At 37.1% G+C, this 21472-nt stretch overlaps 1 protein-coding gene across 1 annotated transcript; it reads left to right on the top strand.

Moving 5' to 3' along the window:
- Nucleotides 1–1813: 1813 nt before the first annotated feature.
- On the top strand, nucleotides 1814–21127 carry slitrk6 (SLIT and NTRK-like family, member 6). The gene is made up of 2 exons (XM_055206168.2): nucleotides 1814–2311; nucleotides 17449–21127. The coding sequence occupies exon 2, from the start codon at nucleotides 17461–17463 to the stop codon at nucleotides 19942–19944; it is 2484 nt and encodes an 827-aa protein (XP_055062143.1). The 5' UTR covers nucleotides 1814–2311; nucleotides 17449–17460; the 3' UTR covers nucleotides 19945–21127.
- The last annotated feature ends 345 nt before the right edge of the window (nucleotides 21128–21472 follow it).

The raw sequence follows: 21472 nt of genomic DNA, 5'->3' as shown, positions 1-21472 counted from the left end.
TGGTAACACCTAAAATCTAAAGTTTTTTCAACTTAACTATTCTCACTTAAGTAAAAGTTTAAGGTATTTTTTATTACTTCAGTTGGTAACACATAAAAAATATTTAAACATTTTCAACTTTTCAAATTTTCAAGTTTTCATTTAAAGTGAGAAAATTTTGGTTGAAAAAAAGATTTCAGGTATTATCAATTGAAGTTATTTTCAAAACCCATCAAAAAGTGTGTCTAACAATTTTTCTTGTAAAGTATTTTTTTTTTTAAGTTCATACATACTGAGCCCCTAAGGTGACATTAGACCAAAAAAAAAAAATCTAAAGTTTAGTTTCATGTGCTCGCGTGAAAATTTCATGTGCTCACGCAAAACCTTCATGTGCAGAATTTTTTTTTTAAGTTTAGTTTCACGTGTTGCACACGATACTTTCACGTGCGCATGTGAAACTAAACTTTATTTAATTTTTTCTCCATGTCCCCTTAGGGGCTCTGTAGATACAGTTATTTTATTGCAAATAAAAATAATATTCATTTTCAAAATAAAAAATTCAGCAACGTGCCTTAAATGACCCCAACAGTGCTTCTATTCATTTCACTCATTTCAAATGTCTATTTATTGTATTCATTAAAACCTGTGGTGTCAAATCCCTCTTTACATACAATATATAAGCACAATGAATAATATGTGAAAGTTGACTTCAGTCTCACGTGGGTGTACGCACCTTACGTAATATACATTGAAAAGGTGTGGGCTGCCGAGGGGCGTGTGCGGCATACTACCTGGAACCACATGGATAAATAAAAGAATAAAAGAATCTGCTTTACCATCATTAATGTCTGAATTCAAACTGATATGTATGAGATGAATATGCCTAATATTGTTAAATGAACACATATCAGAGATCATTAAATATAATTAGCCTATCTCAAAACGTGATTTGTTGAATTTGTGGTTTCACTTATACGTGTAAAGCATTCAAGACAAGAATTTACAAGTTTGTGAGTCATGGAGAGGTTTGCGTGACCCTGGCAGTCTAGCTGGTATGTTAGTCATAAAAAATGAGAGTGTGTTTGTGTTTGTATAAGCAGATGAGGATGCAATTACTGTTTTGTATTACCTTGCCCTCTGATACACTTCACAGCCATATAGCTCCTTTAAACGTCACTATAATCACAACATATTGTATTATAAACTTATCAGTAAGCTACCTCATTGTCTAAACATAACATTAATATACTTTCCTTTAAACATGGGGTCCAAGGTTCATAGCAGATTTAATTAATGTGACATTTTGTACAAAGGTGAGTCAGTGTCTCCAATTGGCATTTATGTTTTTGGCAGACACTTTAATCCAAATTGCCTTACAGTGAACGCAATCTATATTTTACATTAAATGAGTATATAACACTCTATATTTTATCAGTATGTGAGTTTCCTGGGAATCACACCCATGACCTTTGCTCTGTTAACGCAGTAGTTGAGCTACAGGAATATTTTGTTAACATGTTTTATACAGTAAGTGCTCAATATTTCAGCAATATTTTAAAGAACATGGTGTTTTTTATTTTTAAACTCTTAAAACTTTCTTCTATAGCCTATTAGATTTTGATTAACTGATTTCAATAACTCACAGTTTAGGTTATAGATTTTAACCTAAAATCCCAATTTGGGGGAAAGTATTTAATTTTTAATGTGTCAATTACGTAACATTGTATGAATGGCAATGTACCTAACACTCACGCACCCGCACCCGCAGAAGTCAGTAATGACCAGGGTGCGCAAAGATAAATTCACGTCTCCTCTCTCTCCTCCCCGTAAGGAGTCACGATAGCCCGTTTGACTGTAAGGAGGGAGGAGCTCTGGTGAAGCGGAGATCCAGCACACGAGCTCATTCACTGGGCAGATGGAGACACTGGAGTCTGCGCCTGCTTATACCTTCTAACCGCGGGGGTCAGGCGCGCACCGGACATCACCACTGCTGAATCTCAATTGCGCACTTTTATTCCCAGTCGCTTGACTATCCTTGAGTGTGATCTTGACTCTCGGAGATGCAGGCGCAACATTTCTGAAAAATAAACGAGTGGACGATAAATAAATCATCGCGCAATGGACAGCTGAGGACAACTTGGACCTGGACTTTTTCCATGCGGTCTTTTTGCGCGGTGGGTTATTCCGTGCCAAGGAACCCTATTGAGAAGTCCAGAGGGTCCGGGCGCGCTGTGTGTGCTGCGAAACTGCCTCGTTTTGTTTGATTCAAAAAGCACAAATAACTTGGTCAAGTGGACTATACATACACAGACTTCTCCGCTGCGTAATTTGGGTAAGAATGCCATATCCAAAGCCGAAATAATGCGATTATTGTCATTATTTTAAGCACTTTTGTGTCTGTACCTCTTAAACACATTTCTTTGTAGCTACTCTGGACGATTGTATTAATGTTGAATGTGCGCGTACGTCCTCTGTGTACAAAACCTACCGGTGCGGTAGATTTTATATCATTAAATATGAAGATTGCAATGATATTTGAGATAAGAATAGAATAGTTAGAGTCATGAGCGCTGGCACAATGTCTTTACTGTACAGTTTACAGATGCACAACACTTGTTTCTCCTCCAAACAGTTGGACAGGGATATGTTTAGTTTCTAAGGTATTGTCTGTTATATTTTGGCGTCGGAAAGCAATGCGCCTTATGCAAAGGTACAATAGGCTGTGCCAAACCTCAATGACACCTTATAAGGTTGATTTTACTTATTCATCCCCTGCAAATTCTATCCGCGTAAAAGAAACTCATGTGACTGAAAGCACCAATTTTGTCGTCGGTGGCACATATGCTAGCCTTCAAAGTCACATTCACACAACATACCTACACACACACACACACAAAGAGAGAGAAAGAGGGGAAGAGAGAAGACTTAATTTAATGTCTTAAGACAGCGCAAAGTCAGCACAAATGTCCTTATCTGTGTACTCTCCACATTAAATCGTTGCTGATAATGCAGATCTGTTTAAAATACATGCATTAAAATCGATCTGCAATGTTCAAACCATTCTGTTTATGTTTGCATTTATATTTGGTTATTATGTGAGGCATGGCACGTTGACAGTTTTTTTCTTTAACTATTGTGTTGTGGGTTTAATGGATTTAGATATATCTTGAGGAATTTGCTTTTCATTGGATAATCAGGTTTGATCATGTCAGAGACTTCATTTCTGGGAAGTGCAGGTCTGCTTTGTGAAGCATAAGACTGTAGAAGCGTCAATAAAATTAGCCTGCAGGTGTTTGACTGGGCCAGATGAGCATTTAAAGAATCCATGAGAGTAATTTCTAAATTACCGCCTCTATGTTTGGGTCCCAGAGATGTAAATGATTGATGATTTAATCATTGTAAAGCTGTTTGTAGGATCATTACGATTTAAAATTATTTTCATTACAATTAAGTAAATGTGCCAAATTCTCATTACTGTAACTTGGAAGATTTAAACTATATTACAGTAAATCATGATGGCTTGGTTAATTTAAAACAGTATTTGCAATGTAAATAATATATCAGTTTTTTGTTCGCATGACAGTAATGAGTAATTTACTTAATGTTATGCTAATATGAGGTCATATTGTTAACCATTATGAAAACAACATCACAATCCAAAATAAAAATCTTAATGATGCTAAAAATAGGCTTCAAACAATATTTTTTCCTCTTGGTTGTGGGTTGAATGACCAGCACACATTCATAATCCTGACAGGTTTCGAGAGAGAGCGAGAAAGAGAGTAAATTTACGAACAGTGAAGCCTCTACCTCATACACTACGTTACTCAGTATTGAGTGGGCGAGGTCATCAGCTTTCGGAGACCATGACATTACCGGGGTCTCGCCTTTCCACTCTGTTCTTATATGTGGGTGTTGTGGCATCTCCCTGGGGCCCGTGCATTATTTCCTCTATAGTGCCACAGACACAATGAAGTAGCCATCTGCACTGTGCTGGGTAAAATGGAGCATCACTGATTCGCTCATCGCTTCGCCCCTAAGCCCAGTTTACACTTTATTTCTCTCCATCTCCTGATCCCCTGTTCTGGATGCCCAGGGCTCATGGTGGTATGCAGCGCATTGCAACCTGCAGTCCATTGTAGTTTTCTACTTTTTATGGAAAGCTGTCAGCTTATGTGCTCAACACTGACACAAACAACACGGGTGAACTGAAAAAAGCAGAGAGGCCTTTTTGGGTCTTGTTACCTAGCTAGGTCTAGTTCGAAATAAGGCTCTGATATAGACAAGAAAAAACACAATGCAACTAAGACGTTTGACTTTGCATGTGTCTTTAAACTCTCTGATGTGATCTAATGTCTTGAAGTGCGCTCAAGACACCAAAGTGTTCAAACAGATATTTTAATACAAACCCAAACATTTCACTACCAAGACTAAAGGATCTCTCGTTTACTTTTCATAGTATTTTTATAGCTCTACTCCATCCAACACTATAAAATGTTGTGTAAATATTGGACAGAACACACCGCTGGGTTAAAAATAACCCAATGTTGGGCTGTTTCATCCCATAGTTGGGTAACAACAACCAGCTTTGGGTAATGTTTAACCCAGTGGTGTGGTCTGTAAAAGACAACCCAGCCTTTTTAGAGTGACTTTTCTTTGGAAAAAACATTTGATAAAAAAATGATACTGGCTGAGGATTGTGTAGTAAGTCAAACTAGACGAGGAACAAACTAAACCGGTGTAACCTAATATGTTTGTTTAAGATTTCTTTGGAAGTGATGTGTTGAAAATGTAATCATAATTCAGTATGACTTTATTAAAATCTCAACCAATTAGAGTTCAGTTCAAGCATTGTTGCAACTTGCCACATTGCTACTGTATGTAAAGTTTAAATGATTTATTGGTTTTTTATTTGGGTCAGTATGTAGTCAAACTGTGCATTTCATAATATGTGCATAATATTAATTTACTGTTAAACAAAAGTGACCCTGGACCACTATTTGTAGCAATAGCCAACAATACATTGTATTTTATGGCAAAAATCATTAGGATATTTTGCAGTGGCTGCTTGTGACTGCTCTTCTGAGGGGTGCAAATTCAAAATATGTGTTCGGAGTGTCGTGTGTGGTTCGTAATTTCAAAATATGGGTTTGTTGCGTCATGTTAACCACATGCATTATGTGTTTTGTCAAAATACACTAAGTACCTGCACTGCATAAAAAAAAAGTTTTTCAAAAAACTTCTTGTTTTCAGTAAAAAATATCTAAAAATTCTTGGATTGGGATGCTTTTTCTTGGTGAGCGAAGCGACCCAGGAAAATAAGTCTAGTTTATTTAAATATCAAATTTAAGTGATTTTGTGCATAAACAAGCAAAGAAATCTGCAAATGGGGTAAGCAAATTTTTTGTCTTGAATTTAGTGTTAAAGAAAAATTGTCAAGATTTTTTGCTTACCCCATTGGCAGATTTTGTATTTTTTTTGCTTGTTTTATGCACAATATCACTTACATTTGATATTTTTGGTCTTAAACTAGACTTATTTTCTTGGGTCATTTTGCTCATCAAGAAAAAGCATCTTAATTTAATAATTTTTAGATATTTTTACTGAAAACAAGACAAAAATACTAAGATTTTTTTTCTTGAAAATAATTTTTTGCAGTGTGCTGCACACGCGTCAAAATTTTTTATGATAAAAGAGATGCTCATGTTCACAAAATACACGTAGACACTCCCTTAACAGTAAACTCTGATTACGTATGAGATTAAGCGGGTATCTGGCAAACGCGAACGTCTCTTTTATCATAAACCCTTTAGATGCGTCTGCAGCAGGCACTTATTTTGACAAGACACGTGATGCACAAAGGATCACTCGAAGCCACACATGACGGGCTACATACATGTTGTGACGAAAATCGCATTGTGCGCCTTCGAAAAAAGAAGTCCGCCACTGATATCTTACCGTAACTATTTCAAACATATATTTATTATAAGTAATGTGTTATTTTTTATTTTCACATTCTAAAATTTCAAATAGTTGTGTCTCAACCAAATATTGCCATAACAAACCATACATCAATGGAAGGCTTTTTTATTTTGCCTTCAACTTATGTATAAATCTAAATAAAAATAAAATAAAAAAATCACTACTTTTGTGGTCCAGGGTCACAAATACTTATTTATAAAAAAAATACAAATAAACACACCGTGGCATAATATTTAGTTTTGGTCACCATTTGGGCCAAAGCTCCCTGACTTTAACACACAAGCACACTTTTAGTATGTTAAAAACAACACACCAGTGCTCACTGTAAACAATTTCTGTAGAAATTACAGACAACTAGCTGCCAGTAACTTACTGTAGATTTTACATTGAATAAACTGTTGCCAGTAAATTACATAAAAGTTACATGAACATTCTTTATCTTCTGCAGTAAGTTACTGGCAACCAGCTGCATAATTACAGCTATTTTTTTATACATCTCTGTGTTATTATTGAAACAACGCATGTTGTGTTACTTTAACACAATTTGTGTTTTATTTTAACACAAAATCAACACAAAGTGGCACATAATGTGTTAAAAGCATGACACAAAAAAAATGTGTAAAAAATGAACACATTTTTCCTTAGAGTGTAGTCACAAAATTAATGTATCAAACTGTAATACGAGTTTTCAACTTTGTTGGCATATCACTGTGTACCTGACAACGTCTGCTAATCAAAAACAACACTGAGAAAATTAAATCATTGATCTTCTATCTCTGGTCTAAGATAATTGTTCGGCTTGTAAATACATGCATTTCTCTAGAGCACGCACATTGTGCAGCAGGAGCATTCGCATTAATTTAGCCTAGATGAGACTGAAATCCTTTTGTCTGGCCAAATTGGGGAAATAGCCATCAATATCTACTTGAGATAAGAGTGTTACTTATCTAAATGATATCTTAATGCATTACTTTTGAGGGCGACTCACACTTTACGTAAGAAATGATTGACGACGAGCCGTTGAATTATTTGAAAATAATGCACACCCAAAATGGTGATGCAGCATGTGGCGAAGTGGTGCATTATTTTCAAATAATTCAAAGGCCTGGAGTCAATTATTACGCTCATACCAGCGTTTATAATGCATACCTCTGGATTACTTCTCAACCAATTAGTATTATGCATTTAACAGCCCCGCTGTATAAATATGCAAAGTATGCCACAGCATACGCATGCTATCATGATTTTGTGCTTTGCTGTGATCAAAAATGTCAGACTATGTGAAATGCAACACAAATAGCATTACTGCAGGGTTGGGAAGTGGGGTTTGGTTTGGTTTTAGGAATAAACTGTGTTGTAGTTTACTTTTTCCTAGTAAAAAACATGAGAAAGTTAAAGTTGGCTATTGAGACGTTGAAAGAGTAAAATATGTTAATAATGTTGCATTTGCATGCTAGTGTCATACAAGAATTTGTGACTTTGTTAATGCATAAAGTTTTTAAAGTAAATAGATTGAAGTACAGACCGTGACGAGGCTGTTGAAAGTGATTGTTTTATTAAATGATTCGATCACTGTTATACCTTCTGCTTTTATCTCATTAGTTACAGTCGTTTTGTGTGCTTGGGGCAAATGCGCAGAGCTGAATGATGTAAAGGCTCTTGCGATTCATCTGGAAGTAGAGCACTATATCATTTTATTTTTAGGATAAGTCAGCTCTGTCAGAGCCGCCACTGTCATCATTTCATTTGCTTCAGTAACCAAAGCAATTATGCAAACGTTTAAGTCATGTATTATTTATATCTTTTATTTGTAAGCTAACACTGTATTGGACCCTACAGAAAGATTGAATCAAAATTATGTTTTGGGAATATGAAGGATGCTTGCTCATGTAAAACATACTTTCAGATAAGCCACCTTCCTTGTCAGTTCGATTTTTCGGTCCCTAGATATAATAAGCATAGAGTCTCTTCTTTTTTATGTCTATGGGATTTTCCCACCTGTTTTATCTTTACCACCGCTTATAAAATATTAGCCGAGCTTTCCTTAACAAGCCACACGATCTGAGGGATCATTCGTGTTTGAAGCCGAAATAGTGCGGTGTGAGTTAAATGCCAAAATGTAAGACTCGGGGGGTTGAATTTGCTAACTGTAAATATGGGAGCAATAGTAACAGCGATGTCTGCTTCACAGAGAATTACAGAGTCGGGTTCTGTTGGAATAAACTGCAGTGATGGGAAAAATCATACGGGGAACAGAAAAAGTGAGAAGAATGTCCTGTTGTGATGTTGATTTGCAGAGAGAGGTGCATCTGCTGCGTGCAGATGTCTGTTTTTCACAACATATTTGGTTTCATCCGGTAGATCTAACCGCTAATTCTCCTGAATTAATTGTGGCAGATTTGATTAGCAAAACATTTGGAAGAGAACGCAGAGCGGTGAAATTACATGTTTATTACTCCTAGTTATAACAAACACATTTATACATATGATTTCAGAAGACAGGGCTGATGTGTTGTGTCCAGTAATAAAAAATAAATACATGTCTTGTAAAGCGAATTGATGCTGCACGATTTTAAAAGATTATGCATAATATTTTATGTTATTTAACAATCAATGCATCTTGTATTTTTCTTAACAATCGAATCAGCATGGTTTCAAATATGGCATTGATAAGGTAAATTCTGATTGGTTCTTGCATGCTTCGTGACTAGTTGTCATATTCTGATTTGTTCTCGCACGCTTCGTGACTTGTCATATGTGTGTTTCATCACAAGACATGCAAAAACCAATCCTGATTGTATTCAGCTGAAGAAATAAAGTCACAAACATCTGGGATGGCATTAGGATGAGTACATTTTTGGATAATGTATTTTTATTTTCCAACATTATCTTTATGCTTCATGTACAAATAATGTAGCCGGACATTTTAGCTTGTTTAGCTCCCTTGTTTTAGCTAAATCTGTTTGCTAGTATTGCACACATTCTTCACGGCAATCCCATGATGCATAGTGACCATCTTAGATGGCAGATGAAATGAGAAGATTTGTTTTTTTAAAAATATGATTAAAATAATAAATGTTTATGCCGATAGTAATAAAGTGCCGCAGGGATGAAATATGTTTGAAGGCCACCCCGGAAGTTAGTGGGATGTTGGTTACCTTACCAAAAAGCCTATTCACTTTTGCCATAGACTTTTGGATTGGCCTAAAAAATAAGCTCTGTATTTAACAAAAGACACTTGTATGTTTTGTCCAACAAGATAATTTAGTGAATTTTCTAAATGCATTTATTAGCTAACCTACAACACAATCGTTCGAGTTCATCGTCATCACCACCAAGTTTTATTTTTTACTTTAATAAACGCATTTAAAACATGTTTCCTGATAAGAAAATACTCTTCGGATGAATGTCTGTTGGAAATTGTGCCCATGTTGCATTGTTTTTAAGATCTTGGTGCGTGATAATCTTTAAAGTTCCCAACAGCGTCTGTAGTCCTATGCAGCAACTTGTTAGCAGCCACTCTTTTAACTCTTTCTCTCCCGCCATTCACGAGTTATCGCGTCAATTAAGAGAAAATTTTTTCCTGCCAATGACGCTTTCCTGATGAGTTTTTACGATTATCTGTAATTCCGCTATTATCCACTAGATAATCTTAACCAATTAATAAAAAACTGAAGTAAAAACTAATTTAATTAATTTTAAACTCTGTGTATGTTTTGGTAGTCGTTCCGAATCTGATCTCTAACAAAAGTCCTTTACAAAAAAGGCAATTATTCCACCTTTTGGCTCAAAATTTTGTATTTTTAAAGAAACCTAACCATATTTGAGAGGTGATGAAAAAAGAACAAATAAAGATAGGATGAAACTTTTTTTTAATTGATATATTGTTGTCTGGCAACTTTTTTTAAACGCTGGCGTAAAAGAGTTAAAGACACGTTAAAGCTTTAAAAACAAGTGGAGGTATTAGTGATGTTTTATGTCGTAGAAGAAAATTAGAAAATATCTTGGCCTTGTGTTAACCCAAGATCTTTTTAACAGCTTTTAACCAAAACCCCAATTAAAAAAAACATTGACTTTGGTACGATGGATCCGGAAGTGGTAAATTGCTAACTTACTTTTGCCTACTAAAAAACATCCCTGCGGCACATTGGATCGTACCAGAAGCTCAAAATTATGGTATTTGGAAGTCAAATGTGCAGAATACAGCTATTTATCTAGACAAACAACTTTTGATAGCCTGCAGATTTTCCCAGTAGATAAATAACTAGGTGTACCTTAGTGGGAGGGTCAAAACAACTGACTGAAAACTACTGAAGCGTCGGGGCATGAACGTTAACTCGTGAAAGAGAGAGAATAATTCTCAACAATGAATGGCCGAAAAGACATAACGTGAGAAGAGATGGAGTTGTGGCTAGAAGGGAAACAGCAACCACCAAAATTATATAAAACTTAATGAATAAACACTGTTTTTATCCTAACCCCCTAACCTAACCCTAAATCCACCATTTCACGGTATTTAGGCCATAGCTGTATCCAATCTAGCCATGGCCGCTGTTTTCATCCTAATCCTACCCCCAAACCTAACTCTAAACCCACATCTCACAAGATTTTCGCCGTAGCTGTATCCCTACTAGCCACAACAAGGAGATAAAAGACATGTTTTACACTTGCATTTGCGTTCTCCTCACAAATATGAGGCTATGCGTAGGATCCACAGCTAGATCAATGAGTATAGAAGTCATATGATTGCAACGACCATTTGAAGTATCACAAAATGTGAAAATTATCGTAAAGTATTTAGAAGATTGTAATATTAACCTTGTGGATTTATATGTGGACATCCATCTTGTTGTTTGCACCATGATAATTAATTCTGTGTAGCTGGAACCTGTTGTACACAAACATGGACAATTACACTGCTTCATGTTTAAAGAAAAATATTTGGTTTTTATATTTATTGGTTCTTTCTAACCCCAAAATAGCTGGCAGTAATCTAAAAAAAAAAAACAAAGCTCGAGTCTTAGTCGGCAAAAGTGTTTATCAGCAAAGTGTTTATATAAAAATATTGCAATCAGCAGTGATCCCGTCTATGCTTTACATTAGAATTGTTATTTGTATTTGCGTTCCAGATCAGTCGGTTATGTGTCACATTTCAAGGAAGTGGCTAGGTAGAACGTGGTATTTTCTGCATAAATTCAGATGAAATGTTTACTTTGAATTAGGAGACAGACACCTACTAAAAGCATTGCAAAACAGCAATAAAAATAGTCCTTGGGTGTGAATATTAAATGTTCCAAGGTCTGCATGTCCTGATTTCCAACATACCAGTAAAATGGCAGCTTGTTACGCCTAAATTATTCTACCTGAAATGAGGTTGCAACCTCAACCTTGTATTCCTATAAAAATGCCAGCTTTGTCATATTCAAAGCTGGAGGACTGAATTGGTTGACACCAATTCCGCAAAAACATGCAACACCAAACAATGCATGTGAAAGACTGGGAAAATTAAAGTTGTACTTGTCCTTTATATGGCATATCCCTAAGCCGGTTATGCAGATGACGGGATGACTTTGCAGTTGTCGTTTAGCTGTTTATTCGGTCGGATGTGACAGGGCCGCAGTCATTGATCGCCACACTTCATTCGCCAACCTTGTTGTTGTGGCATTTCATTACTGATAAGATAAATAATGAATGACCAGCCCCTAGTGCGGTGTCTTAGTGAGTGGCCATTTTCTCAACCTGCTCAAGCAAGACAATGCCCGCTGTCTACAAACAATAGTTCCCTAAGGACTAGATCAAATACGTATAATTTCCCTTTCGAAAAAGGTTAGCGTTGTACCACGAGAGCTGTTAGAGGCAACATGAGTTTCTACTTAGATGCAAATGAGATCCAAAATGACCCGTGGTGTTATGCTTCTACCTTTATACACTTCGCAAACGTGGTCTTAGGCTGGATTCTTCCTTCCTGGCAACTGCATGGATATATTTACAGTACTGTAGGTTTGCAGGCAATCGGGGTTCAGTATTGCAGTATAAACAGCACATATGGGGCCTTTATGTATTGCCTCAAAACAAAGGCACTGCATTGTGATGCTGAGATAAGATAAGGGAGGCAAGCAGTAAACAATATAATTCCTGGTCAGGAGCTCAGATACAAACAAGTTTGCCGCAGTCATACAATACGAAATACCCCGGAGTCCAACAAGTTTTATTATATTTCTTTGCTTTATTGTATTTTGTATTTATTTGACACATAATATGACATGCAGTATCATAATGCATTTGCTGATGTGTTGACAAGATGATAAGCCTTCCCTTTCTGCTCTTGCATGCATAACAGCCACATCAATGGGAAACTTTGCATATATATTATTTATACACAAAGTCTCATGAGATGGCACATTTGATAGACCTCTTCTGGCTGTCTCTCTGTTTATAACACCTGCTGTCCTGTAGCTTAACATGATAAGCATGGTGTTTGCAACTCCAAGGTCATAGGTTCAATTCACAGGGAGCTTAAACGCACCGTAAGGCACTTTGGATAAAAGCATCCGCCAAATGCATGGACGTGGACTTGGTAATGGGGGCAGAAGTGGCACTGACTATCATACCAACCGAGTTACTAGGCTTGTAAGTGACTTAAACTTTAAGGAGGCCATACCGAGCCTCTCAGTTTGTTTCCTATTTAGGCCAAATAGGATTTTGCGTCCCAGAGGAAAACTGCATTTCTCTGAGGTTGCTTTTGGATGGTTTAGGAAACTTTATTTTCGGAGACTTTACATAGTTCGCATTTGTTCCGAATAATACCGCAAATGAGACAATTGGTGTCATACAGTAAGAGTAAATAGCTGTTAAATGAATTTGGGTAGCATAGCTCAGTTAATTTGGCCTTTGAAGAATTTTATGAGAGATCCTTTTAGTTTACAGAGACATCTCCGGGGGTAATTCAGCAAGGCACTTTAAAATGCACTTTTTCGCTGATAGAATGATGGGATCCATGATAACATATAAGGGTGGCCCTCAGCCCCTAAATACGTTTTATTTAGTCTGCCGCCATGTTGATTTCAAACTGAGGCTGTGAAGGATGGACGTCAAGAGCGTGCACTTTAAACCTATTGTTTTGTATCAGGATGCTAATCATTCAGCCATCAAAACACCCAAACTTAACCCACATTTTCACAGGACAGAACTTCAGAAAACATGGATTGTTAAAATTACCGTAGAAGGGACATAGCTTATGACCTATTTTTGAGATAATAGCAGTGCATTGTGTACATAATATCTGTTTTAGATATCACTCACGAAAATTATCCATGGTTTTATTGTGGTAAAAATGTAGTAACCATGTTGTTTTTTGGTGTATTGATTACTATTAGCAAAACCATGGTTATTTTGTAATTATCATGGTTTTACTACAGTAACCAAGGGTTTTTTGTTTTAACTGTAGTAAAACCATGGTTAATTGTCATTAGGGATTAGCCTATTGGCTAATCGCTAATTTCTCATGTTGTAAGCAAGTTTACTTTAACACTACTATGGTGCATCAATAAAATCTTTTATGACAACAACTAAGTATAAATCTCCAGTTTGTATTGTAGGTACATAGGAGTATGCCCAATGTATTTTCTCTGTTGTGTCAAGACATGAACATTGATTTAATAATTGATAACAATTTACTATTTACATGATAGTTCCCCTTACGAACATTTACCGAGCCCCTAAGGTGACATTGAAGTAAAAAAATCTAAAGTTTTGTTTCATGTGCTCACGCGAAACCTTCATGTGCATATTTTTTTTTTGTTTAGTTTTGCGTGCTCACGTGAAACTTTTGTGCGTGCGCATGTGAAAGTTTCACGTGAGCACGCGAAACTAAACTTTATTTAATTTTTGCTCCATGTGCCTTTAGGGGCTCCGTAAAAATTAACATGGATTTATTACTACAAAAAAAAAAAAAAAAAACATGGTTACTGTAGTAAAGCATGGTAACCCCAAAATATCCATGGTTTTGACAACCCTGGTTTTCAAATACCATATTTATACCATGGTAACTGTAGTAAAACCATGATTTTGCTGATAGAATCAATACACCAAAAAAAATAAACATGGTTACTACACTTTTACCACAAAAAAACATGGTTAATTTTTGTAAGAGGTAAAACCCCATTTTTTAACGTATTCATGCCCTTCGTTTTTTGAAATCTGTACGAATTGGACAAATGTACTTAGTTATAGGACTATATTAGTGTTTTAAAGAAAAGTTAACATGCTTACAACATTAGAAAATAATGATTAGCCAACAGGCTAATAACAAAACATATTTTATGTACATTTTGCACTGCTCTTCTCTCAAATTTAAATCGTCTTCTCATTTTAACAATCCATTATTACTGAGGTTCTTTGTCCTGAAGAAATTTATAAAATGATGTATTTTCTGTGTTTTGGTGGCTGAATGACCGGCATCCTGATGCAAATCAATAAGGCGCACGCTCTGGACGTCCATCACTCACAAACCCGCGGTTTAAAATCAACATGGCGGCAGACTGAAAGGTAGATGGGACAATTTTACACCATTGGCTGCGTAGATAAAAAAAGTTTAAATAACTTAATTTAAATACAGTACAGTGCTTTACTATTACTCGTAGATGATAGCAAAACACTTAAAATAAAACGGCAATAATAATGAAAGCATACCAACAAATCTGAGCAGTTTTGCAATCACTCGAAAACTCTTGGAGAGATTCATGGGTGACATTTATATCCGTTTGTGTTTCAGAGATATGTTTCTAAGAGATGGTCTATCCTTCAGGCTATCAAGCCAGGGATAAAAGACAAAGAAAAGTCAGCTTTACATCAGGACAGTGTTTGAAGTGAAGCCAGGAGATGTGGGCGCTGCATCAAGGGAAGTCTGGCCGATACGCTATGTATACACACACGTGCTTTTAAGTGTATATACTGGAGGTGCATGCGAGTGTGAACGTATAGTTAAGTTGGTAGAGATTAAAACCTACTAAAATGCATGAGAGCACAATATGTAGGCTTCACTTGCTCCTAATGGAGCACAAATTCTCTCCTCACTGTCAGACACACACACTGCTTGCTATAAATAGGAACTGTTTTTTTTTTTCTTCGCCCTGTCATCCAGCGTGACACTCGGGCACTCGTTTTTCTCCTCAGTTTTTTTCTTGTATTCTTTTAATCTAATTTTATTTATGCCCCCCACTGCCGTTCTATACCGGCATCCCCGAGAGTACAAACAAAAAACGTCTTTGTCATCTTCTCACGCTGTGTTTGTTCAGAGCTGTCAGCGCTCACAGTCTGTGGCCGTCGTGTGGCACGCCGGACCTTTCAGCGTTTGAGTTTGTGTCAATACAGTCGTGAAGCATCTCAGTCTTAACGGTTTCACGGGGACTCGGCAGTGTTTTATGTTTCCGTAAAGTCGGACGGAGCCGTATTATGTTGAGTTTAAATGACATTATAAAAGAGACGAGAGTGTGGTTGTTTACTGGCAGTGGTAATGTATGGTCACCCAGAGGGAGCTGTTATTGCTTAGAGGTTGCTCTTTCATAACCTTAATGGAGTTCTTAGTTGTTTCGTTCATACTTTGATTCGGATGTGTCTCCTAAACTTCTTTACGAGGCTTAAAAATAGAACCGCATGAGTCAATGTTGACAAATGGTTCGACTACAGAGCTATAAAATTAATGTGGGCAGCACAGATAATGTTGGCCTAGAGGAATTTCATTGGTTTGGCATTGATTTGAATTCAAGGGAATGCAGGAGGTGATGAAACGTATAGCTTGAATGCACTTCGGGTGACTGAATAAAGGCCTAAATGTATGCATTTATTTTTCTGATGAACACAAAAGAAGATATCTTGATGAATATGATAAGCACACAGCAGATTGTAACCATTGACTTCCATAGTAGGAAAAACAAATACGATAGAATTCAATGGATGCCGTCAACTGTGTGCTTAACATCATTTATCAAAATTTCTTCTTCATCATTTATCACAATACTTGTAATACTATTTGTTTTTCTAGTATGGAAGTCAATGGTTAAACCAGCACTGCTTGCATCATTCCTCGAAATATCTTCTTTTGTGTTCATCAATTTTTGTCTTAAAATGCATTTAGGTTGAGGACTACAAAATCATGACAGAATTTTCATTTTTGGGTGAACTATCCATTGAAATCCATATTCATCCAAAGTGACTTATCAGTATGCATGTTCGTTGGGATCGAACTTATGACCTTTGCAGAGCAATGCAAGGCTCTGTCAATTGAGCTACAAAAATTCTGTTTCTAAATTGCACTTAAATTAAATATACATGAATACATAATTAGTTAATTAGGCATAATGAGAGAATTATAGAGTAGGTGTGTCCAGATGTTAGAGTTAGCAAGGTCAATAAAAACCTTATGCATAGAGAAATCTCATCTACTGCAAGACAGTGTTTATCAAGTTAAGCCATTTTACATAAGTCAATTTGTCTCTAATTTACTGTCAGTGTGAAATGTATGCATGGATCCATCCAGTAAAGGCTGGTTGGAACATCTGTTGAATGTTTTGCGTCATATGCTATAAATAGTTTCTTTAAATTGAAATTAATAAGAATTTCTTCAATTATACTAATACTAAGAAAAAAGTCTTAATTTTAGACAAACAATATCACATGTACGTTAATTTGTGCCAAAGAGAAGCAAAAAAATAAAAAAATAAATAAAATTGAAATGGGGCAGGAAAAAAAATCTTGAAATAAGTTAACTTTTTTCTTAAACACTTAATTAAAGAAAAAAAAAATAAGAAAAATGTTCTTACCCCATTGACAATTTGTTCTTGTTTTAAGCATAAATTCACTTAAATTGTATATATATTCTTTTTTTGTTGTTGTCTAAAACCTAGTCTTATTTTCTTAGGGTCATTTTACTTATCAAGACAATTAGTCTTGGTATAAAAAAATCGATATTTGTACTGAAAACAAGACAAAAATACGTTTTTTGTATTTTTTTTTTTTTGTATTTAAAAGTTGTAAAGTCATTTTTTGCAATGTAAATGGGATCATTATTAGCGGTCCCTTAGAAATATAGGCTGTGTTCAGGTCTTCTCAATGTCAAAATGTGTTGCAGTCTACCTGAACTCACCCTATCATGTACTGCATTTTACAGTGTATGTTGATTTCAGATTAATGTTTTGTTAGATATAATGCTCAGGGGTCCCACTTACTGCCTGAATGCATAAGTAAACAAGTTAGCAATACAATTTTATTAGCAGTAATTCATGAAAATGTGTACTTAGCAACAGATTATAGAAAAGCAAATGTTATTAAATTTTAGTGTACGACAGGTAACAAGATTTAAAATCTTGCAGTATGTTGTTTTTGTTCATTACATTCAATATGCTTTTTTTCAACAATTCCCACACTTTAGTGGTGTTTTTCCCACACTCAGTAATTGTATTTCTTTCTCTCCCCTTCTTGTTTTCTTAGATACGAGACAAAATGCTGACTGGGATCGTTTTTATTTGCTGTTTATTTGCTGTTGCTTGTTCTGGAGACACCGAATCGAGGGTATCATATGGTGGAGCTTGTAAATCGCTCTGTACCTGTGAAGACAAAGATGGACTGTTATACATAAACTGTGAGGAGAAAAACATAAGCAAAATCTCTGAGGTGCAGGTGCCAGCAGATATACCTTTCCATCTAAACCTGTACAAGAACGACCTGGTGGAGTTAAATGCAGAGAATATGGATGCTTTCCAAAACGCTGTCACCTTGCATCTAGGTGCCAACAGCATACAAGAGCTGGAACCCGGGGTCTTCAGTTCACTGGGGTCTCTGAGAAAGCTCCACATCAATAGCAATTTCCTTGTCATGTTGAAGGAGGACACATTTCATGGCTTAGTGAATTTGGAATACCTTCAGGCCGACACAAACTTCATCCAGGTTGTGGAGCCTGGAGCATTCAGCAAGCTCGTCCGACTTAAAGTTCTGATACTTAATGACAACTCCATCAAGTTCCTTCCCGGCAACATTTTCCGCTTTGTGCCTCTGACCCATTTGGACCTGCGAGGAAACAAACTGCAGACGCTGCCCTACGTAGGTTTCCTGGAGCACATTGGTCGGATTATGGAGCTCTTGCTGGAGGACAATGCCTGGGTGTGCGATTGTGAAATCTTACATTTAAAGGTTTGGATCGAGAACATGCGAGCACAGTCATCCATTGGCGAGGTGATTTGCAGCAGTCCCGATCTTCTTAAGGGCACCTCATTGGCCAAGGTGAAAAAGGATGTGCTTTGCCCTTCCCACATTGGCATCAACCTTGAGGAACCCTCAAAGTCACTAGACATGGTTGTCACTCCATCCACCAAGGTGGTTCAGATCCCTAAAGCAAAAGATGATGCAAGATTCCCCACACCTGCGAATGGCCTAGGGACATTTTGCATGCCAGCATGCTCCTGTCACAGTCACCCAAGCGCAGGTTATTTAATGCACTGCGAGGACCGTGGCATACAAAGGATATCTGATCTAGGGATTCTCGAACAAAGCCCCACCAAACTTGTTTTAACAGGGAATATGATACATAGACTTTTGAAATATGATTTTGTGACGTATGACAGTTTGGAATTGCTCAATTTAGCAAACAACCAAATAGACTACATAGACAATGAGACTTTTCTAAGTTTGAGCAATCTGAGAAAGCTGTACCTCAATGGGAACAGAATAGAGAGGATTTCCTCGACAATGTTTCTTGGCCTTCATAACCTGGAATACTTGTATTTGGAGTACAATTTGATCAGAGAGATTGAGGCAGGGTCATTTAACCCTTTGACAAATCTGAAGCTTCTTTTCCTGAACAACAATCTACTCAACGCCCTCCCTGCCCAGATCTTTCGGAATGTGCCCCTGTTGAAATTGAACCTACGGAAAAATGTTTTCATGCACCTGCCAGTCAGCAATGTGTTGGAGCAGCTCAATTATTTGGAGCAGATTTACCTCGAGGACAACCCCTGGGATTGCAGTTGTGACTTAGTCAGCCTCAAACAGTGGGTGGAAAAGCTCAGCAAGGACACTGTGGTGGGTTCCATCTTATGCCACACTCCTAGAAAGCTTTCTACTGCCGAGGTCAGAAACATCAAGCACGATGTTCTCTGTCCTGGTTTGGTCACCTATAATTCCCTTCCCGGCATGATGGAGAATGGTGTTCCAGTCACAGCCGCACCAGAAAGCGGAACCAGCAGTTTCTTTCGGTCTTTGACTGATGCGGTGCCACTGTCTGTGCTCATCCTTTGTCTTCTCATGCTTCTCCTGATTGTCATCTTCTGTTCTGCTGGGATTGTAGTGTTTGTGCTGCATCGTCGGCGAAGGCAGGCCAAGAAGAAACAGGCCGAGGAACAGCCCCGCGAGACCAGTCCTATCCACCTGCATTACAGCATGTATGGCCAGAAGACCACCCACCACGTCACTGAAAGGCAAGAAACTGGCATGTATGACGAACCTGCCCGTAGCCCAATTGTTCAGGTCTGCAGGAACCCTAATTACTGTTCTCAGCACAAAGAGTATGAGCAAGAGGAGTACGATGCAGAGAAATCTAAGCATATTTGCCATAGCATCCTCGACAAGGAAAGCGATTCGCTCCTCACGGGACCCAACGTAAAGTTCAGGGCCGTTACAGATTACCCTGATTTCGTGGGCTTGGGAGATGCCAGCTCCTTGTACAAGAATATCTTGGAAAGGGAACGAGAGCTCCAGCAGCTCAGCCTCACAGAATATCTCAGGAAAAATATACCGCATCTTCAACCCACTGTGGACATGCAAGTCCCTAACCATCACAAAGAGCTTAAACTAATGGAGACGCTGGTTTACACGAGGCCTCGAAAAGTCATGGTGGAACAGACTAAAAATGAGTACTTTGAACTCAAAGCCAACTTACATGCTGAACCAGACTATTTAGAAGTCTTGGAGCATCAAACGACTTTCAACTGAGTACACTGTAAACATAAACGAAGTTGACACACGATACTGCAAGTGCCTTCACAGTTCATTCTTAGCCTGAAAGAAAAATAATGCAACAATATTGGAGGTGATTTGTACATTACAATCATGTAAGGTGGACAAACGTTATAGCCTGTATCCTGTTGGACATGGCAAAAGATGGATTACATTGATGCATTGAAAAACAATTCAGAATTTACTGGGGTAATATTTTTATCTTTGGATGACGTTGGCTTTGCTCGTGTTCATGATAACAGAACATTTGTTGTGCAATGTACTTACTGCATTTTTTGTTTGTTTGTTTCATACCTGATAGAAAAGATGATCATAGATGCACTTCACATTTCTATCTGTCTTTATGGGACAGATATGTAAAGCTATGTTTACTTGTAGCAATGAAAGACTTTTCTTTTTTTTTTCTTTTAGAACTAGTTAACATTCCCTGATTTATTAGGTTTTGATGTTTATATGCCCAACACAGTTTTTCGCTCATTAAATGTTAAAACGTCTGCAACAGCTAGGAGCAAGTCAGATGGGTAATGTTTCGACCCTGAGGTCAGACTTTACGAGCTGCCGCCGTGGCCCGTTTATTGTGCCTGAAATCGGCCCCTCACCTGGGTTTTTGTTCGAAAATGAGATCATACAAAGCCGTTTGCTCATTAGCGCCTCTGGCTCTGATATGAGCAGAAACTCTGTTGGGCATCCTGTTGGGAAATGGAAAAGAATTGCACTACTTAAAATACCATTTAAAGGTGGTTGATGACAATCAGTTGTTGTGAGGCAGCACAGACTTTACCATTTTTCTCTCGAATACCCACGTAGTGTAGCTTCTGGTTCGTATAACAATGTTGTTTAAAGGTTCCTTTTGAATCCGCAAATAATTTCCAACTCTTTCTTTCGGCATGACAGTTACGCAGGGTGTTTTATCTTCATTTTCTGACAGGACTAGAGAGACGAAAATATATATGTATATGTATATAGAGAAAAATATGCACACAAATTACTGTGTCAAGCCTTGAAATGTTTTATTGTGTGGAAGAGCACCATAGCTTTATTTTGTACCAGTGTAGATGAGAGTTATTTATTCTGTATATTTGTACATATCTTAACATTTCTATGTTTGTGTGCCTTTTATGTGGTGCCAATTAATCTGTAAATAAAAGTCTAAATTGAGTGCACGTATTGCAATGTTGTGCTCTGTTACACCACTAAAATAGTACAACGTGCAGACCAACTAATAAAATAAATCAGAATAAACGATATCTCATATATATTTATGGGAAAACAGAAAAGTCAACCAGGGTGTGCTGTTTAAATAGCATAACCCATTATGTGAAACCAACTGGTATAAGAAGGCACTAAGATACCATGTATCAAAATACAGGTTTATCTTTAACAGTGGTTCTCAAACTTTTCAACATGCCCCCCATTTTGTAGTGCCCATCCCTTCGTGCACCCCCCAAAGAAAATGCATGACATTAAAAAATCTATTTTTTTTTAAACAAAAAATGTATATATG

This window comes from Misgurnus anguillicaudatus, chromosome 3 (genome assembly GCF_027580225.2).
Source record: "Misgurnus anguillicaudatus chromosome 3, ASM2758022v2, whole genome shotgun sequence".
NCBI classification, from domain to species: domain Eukaryota; kingdom Metazoa; phylum Chordata; class Actinopteri; order Cypriniformes; family Cobitidae; genus Misgurnus; species Misgurnus anguillicaudatus.
Note: the sequence above shows the minus strand (reverse complement) of the source record. Positions and strands in the feature narration are given on the sequence as shown.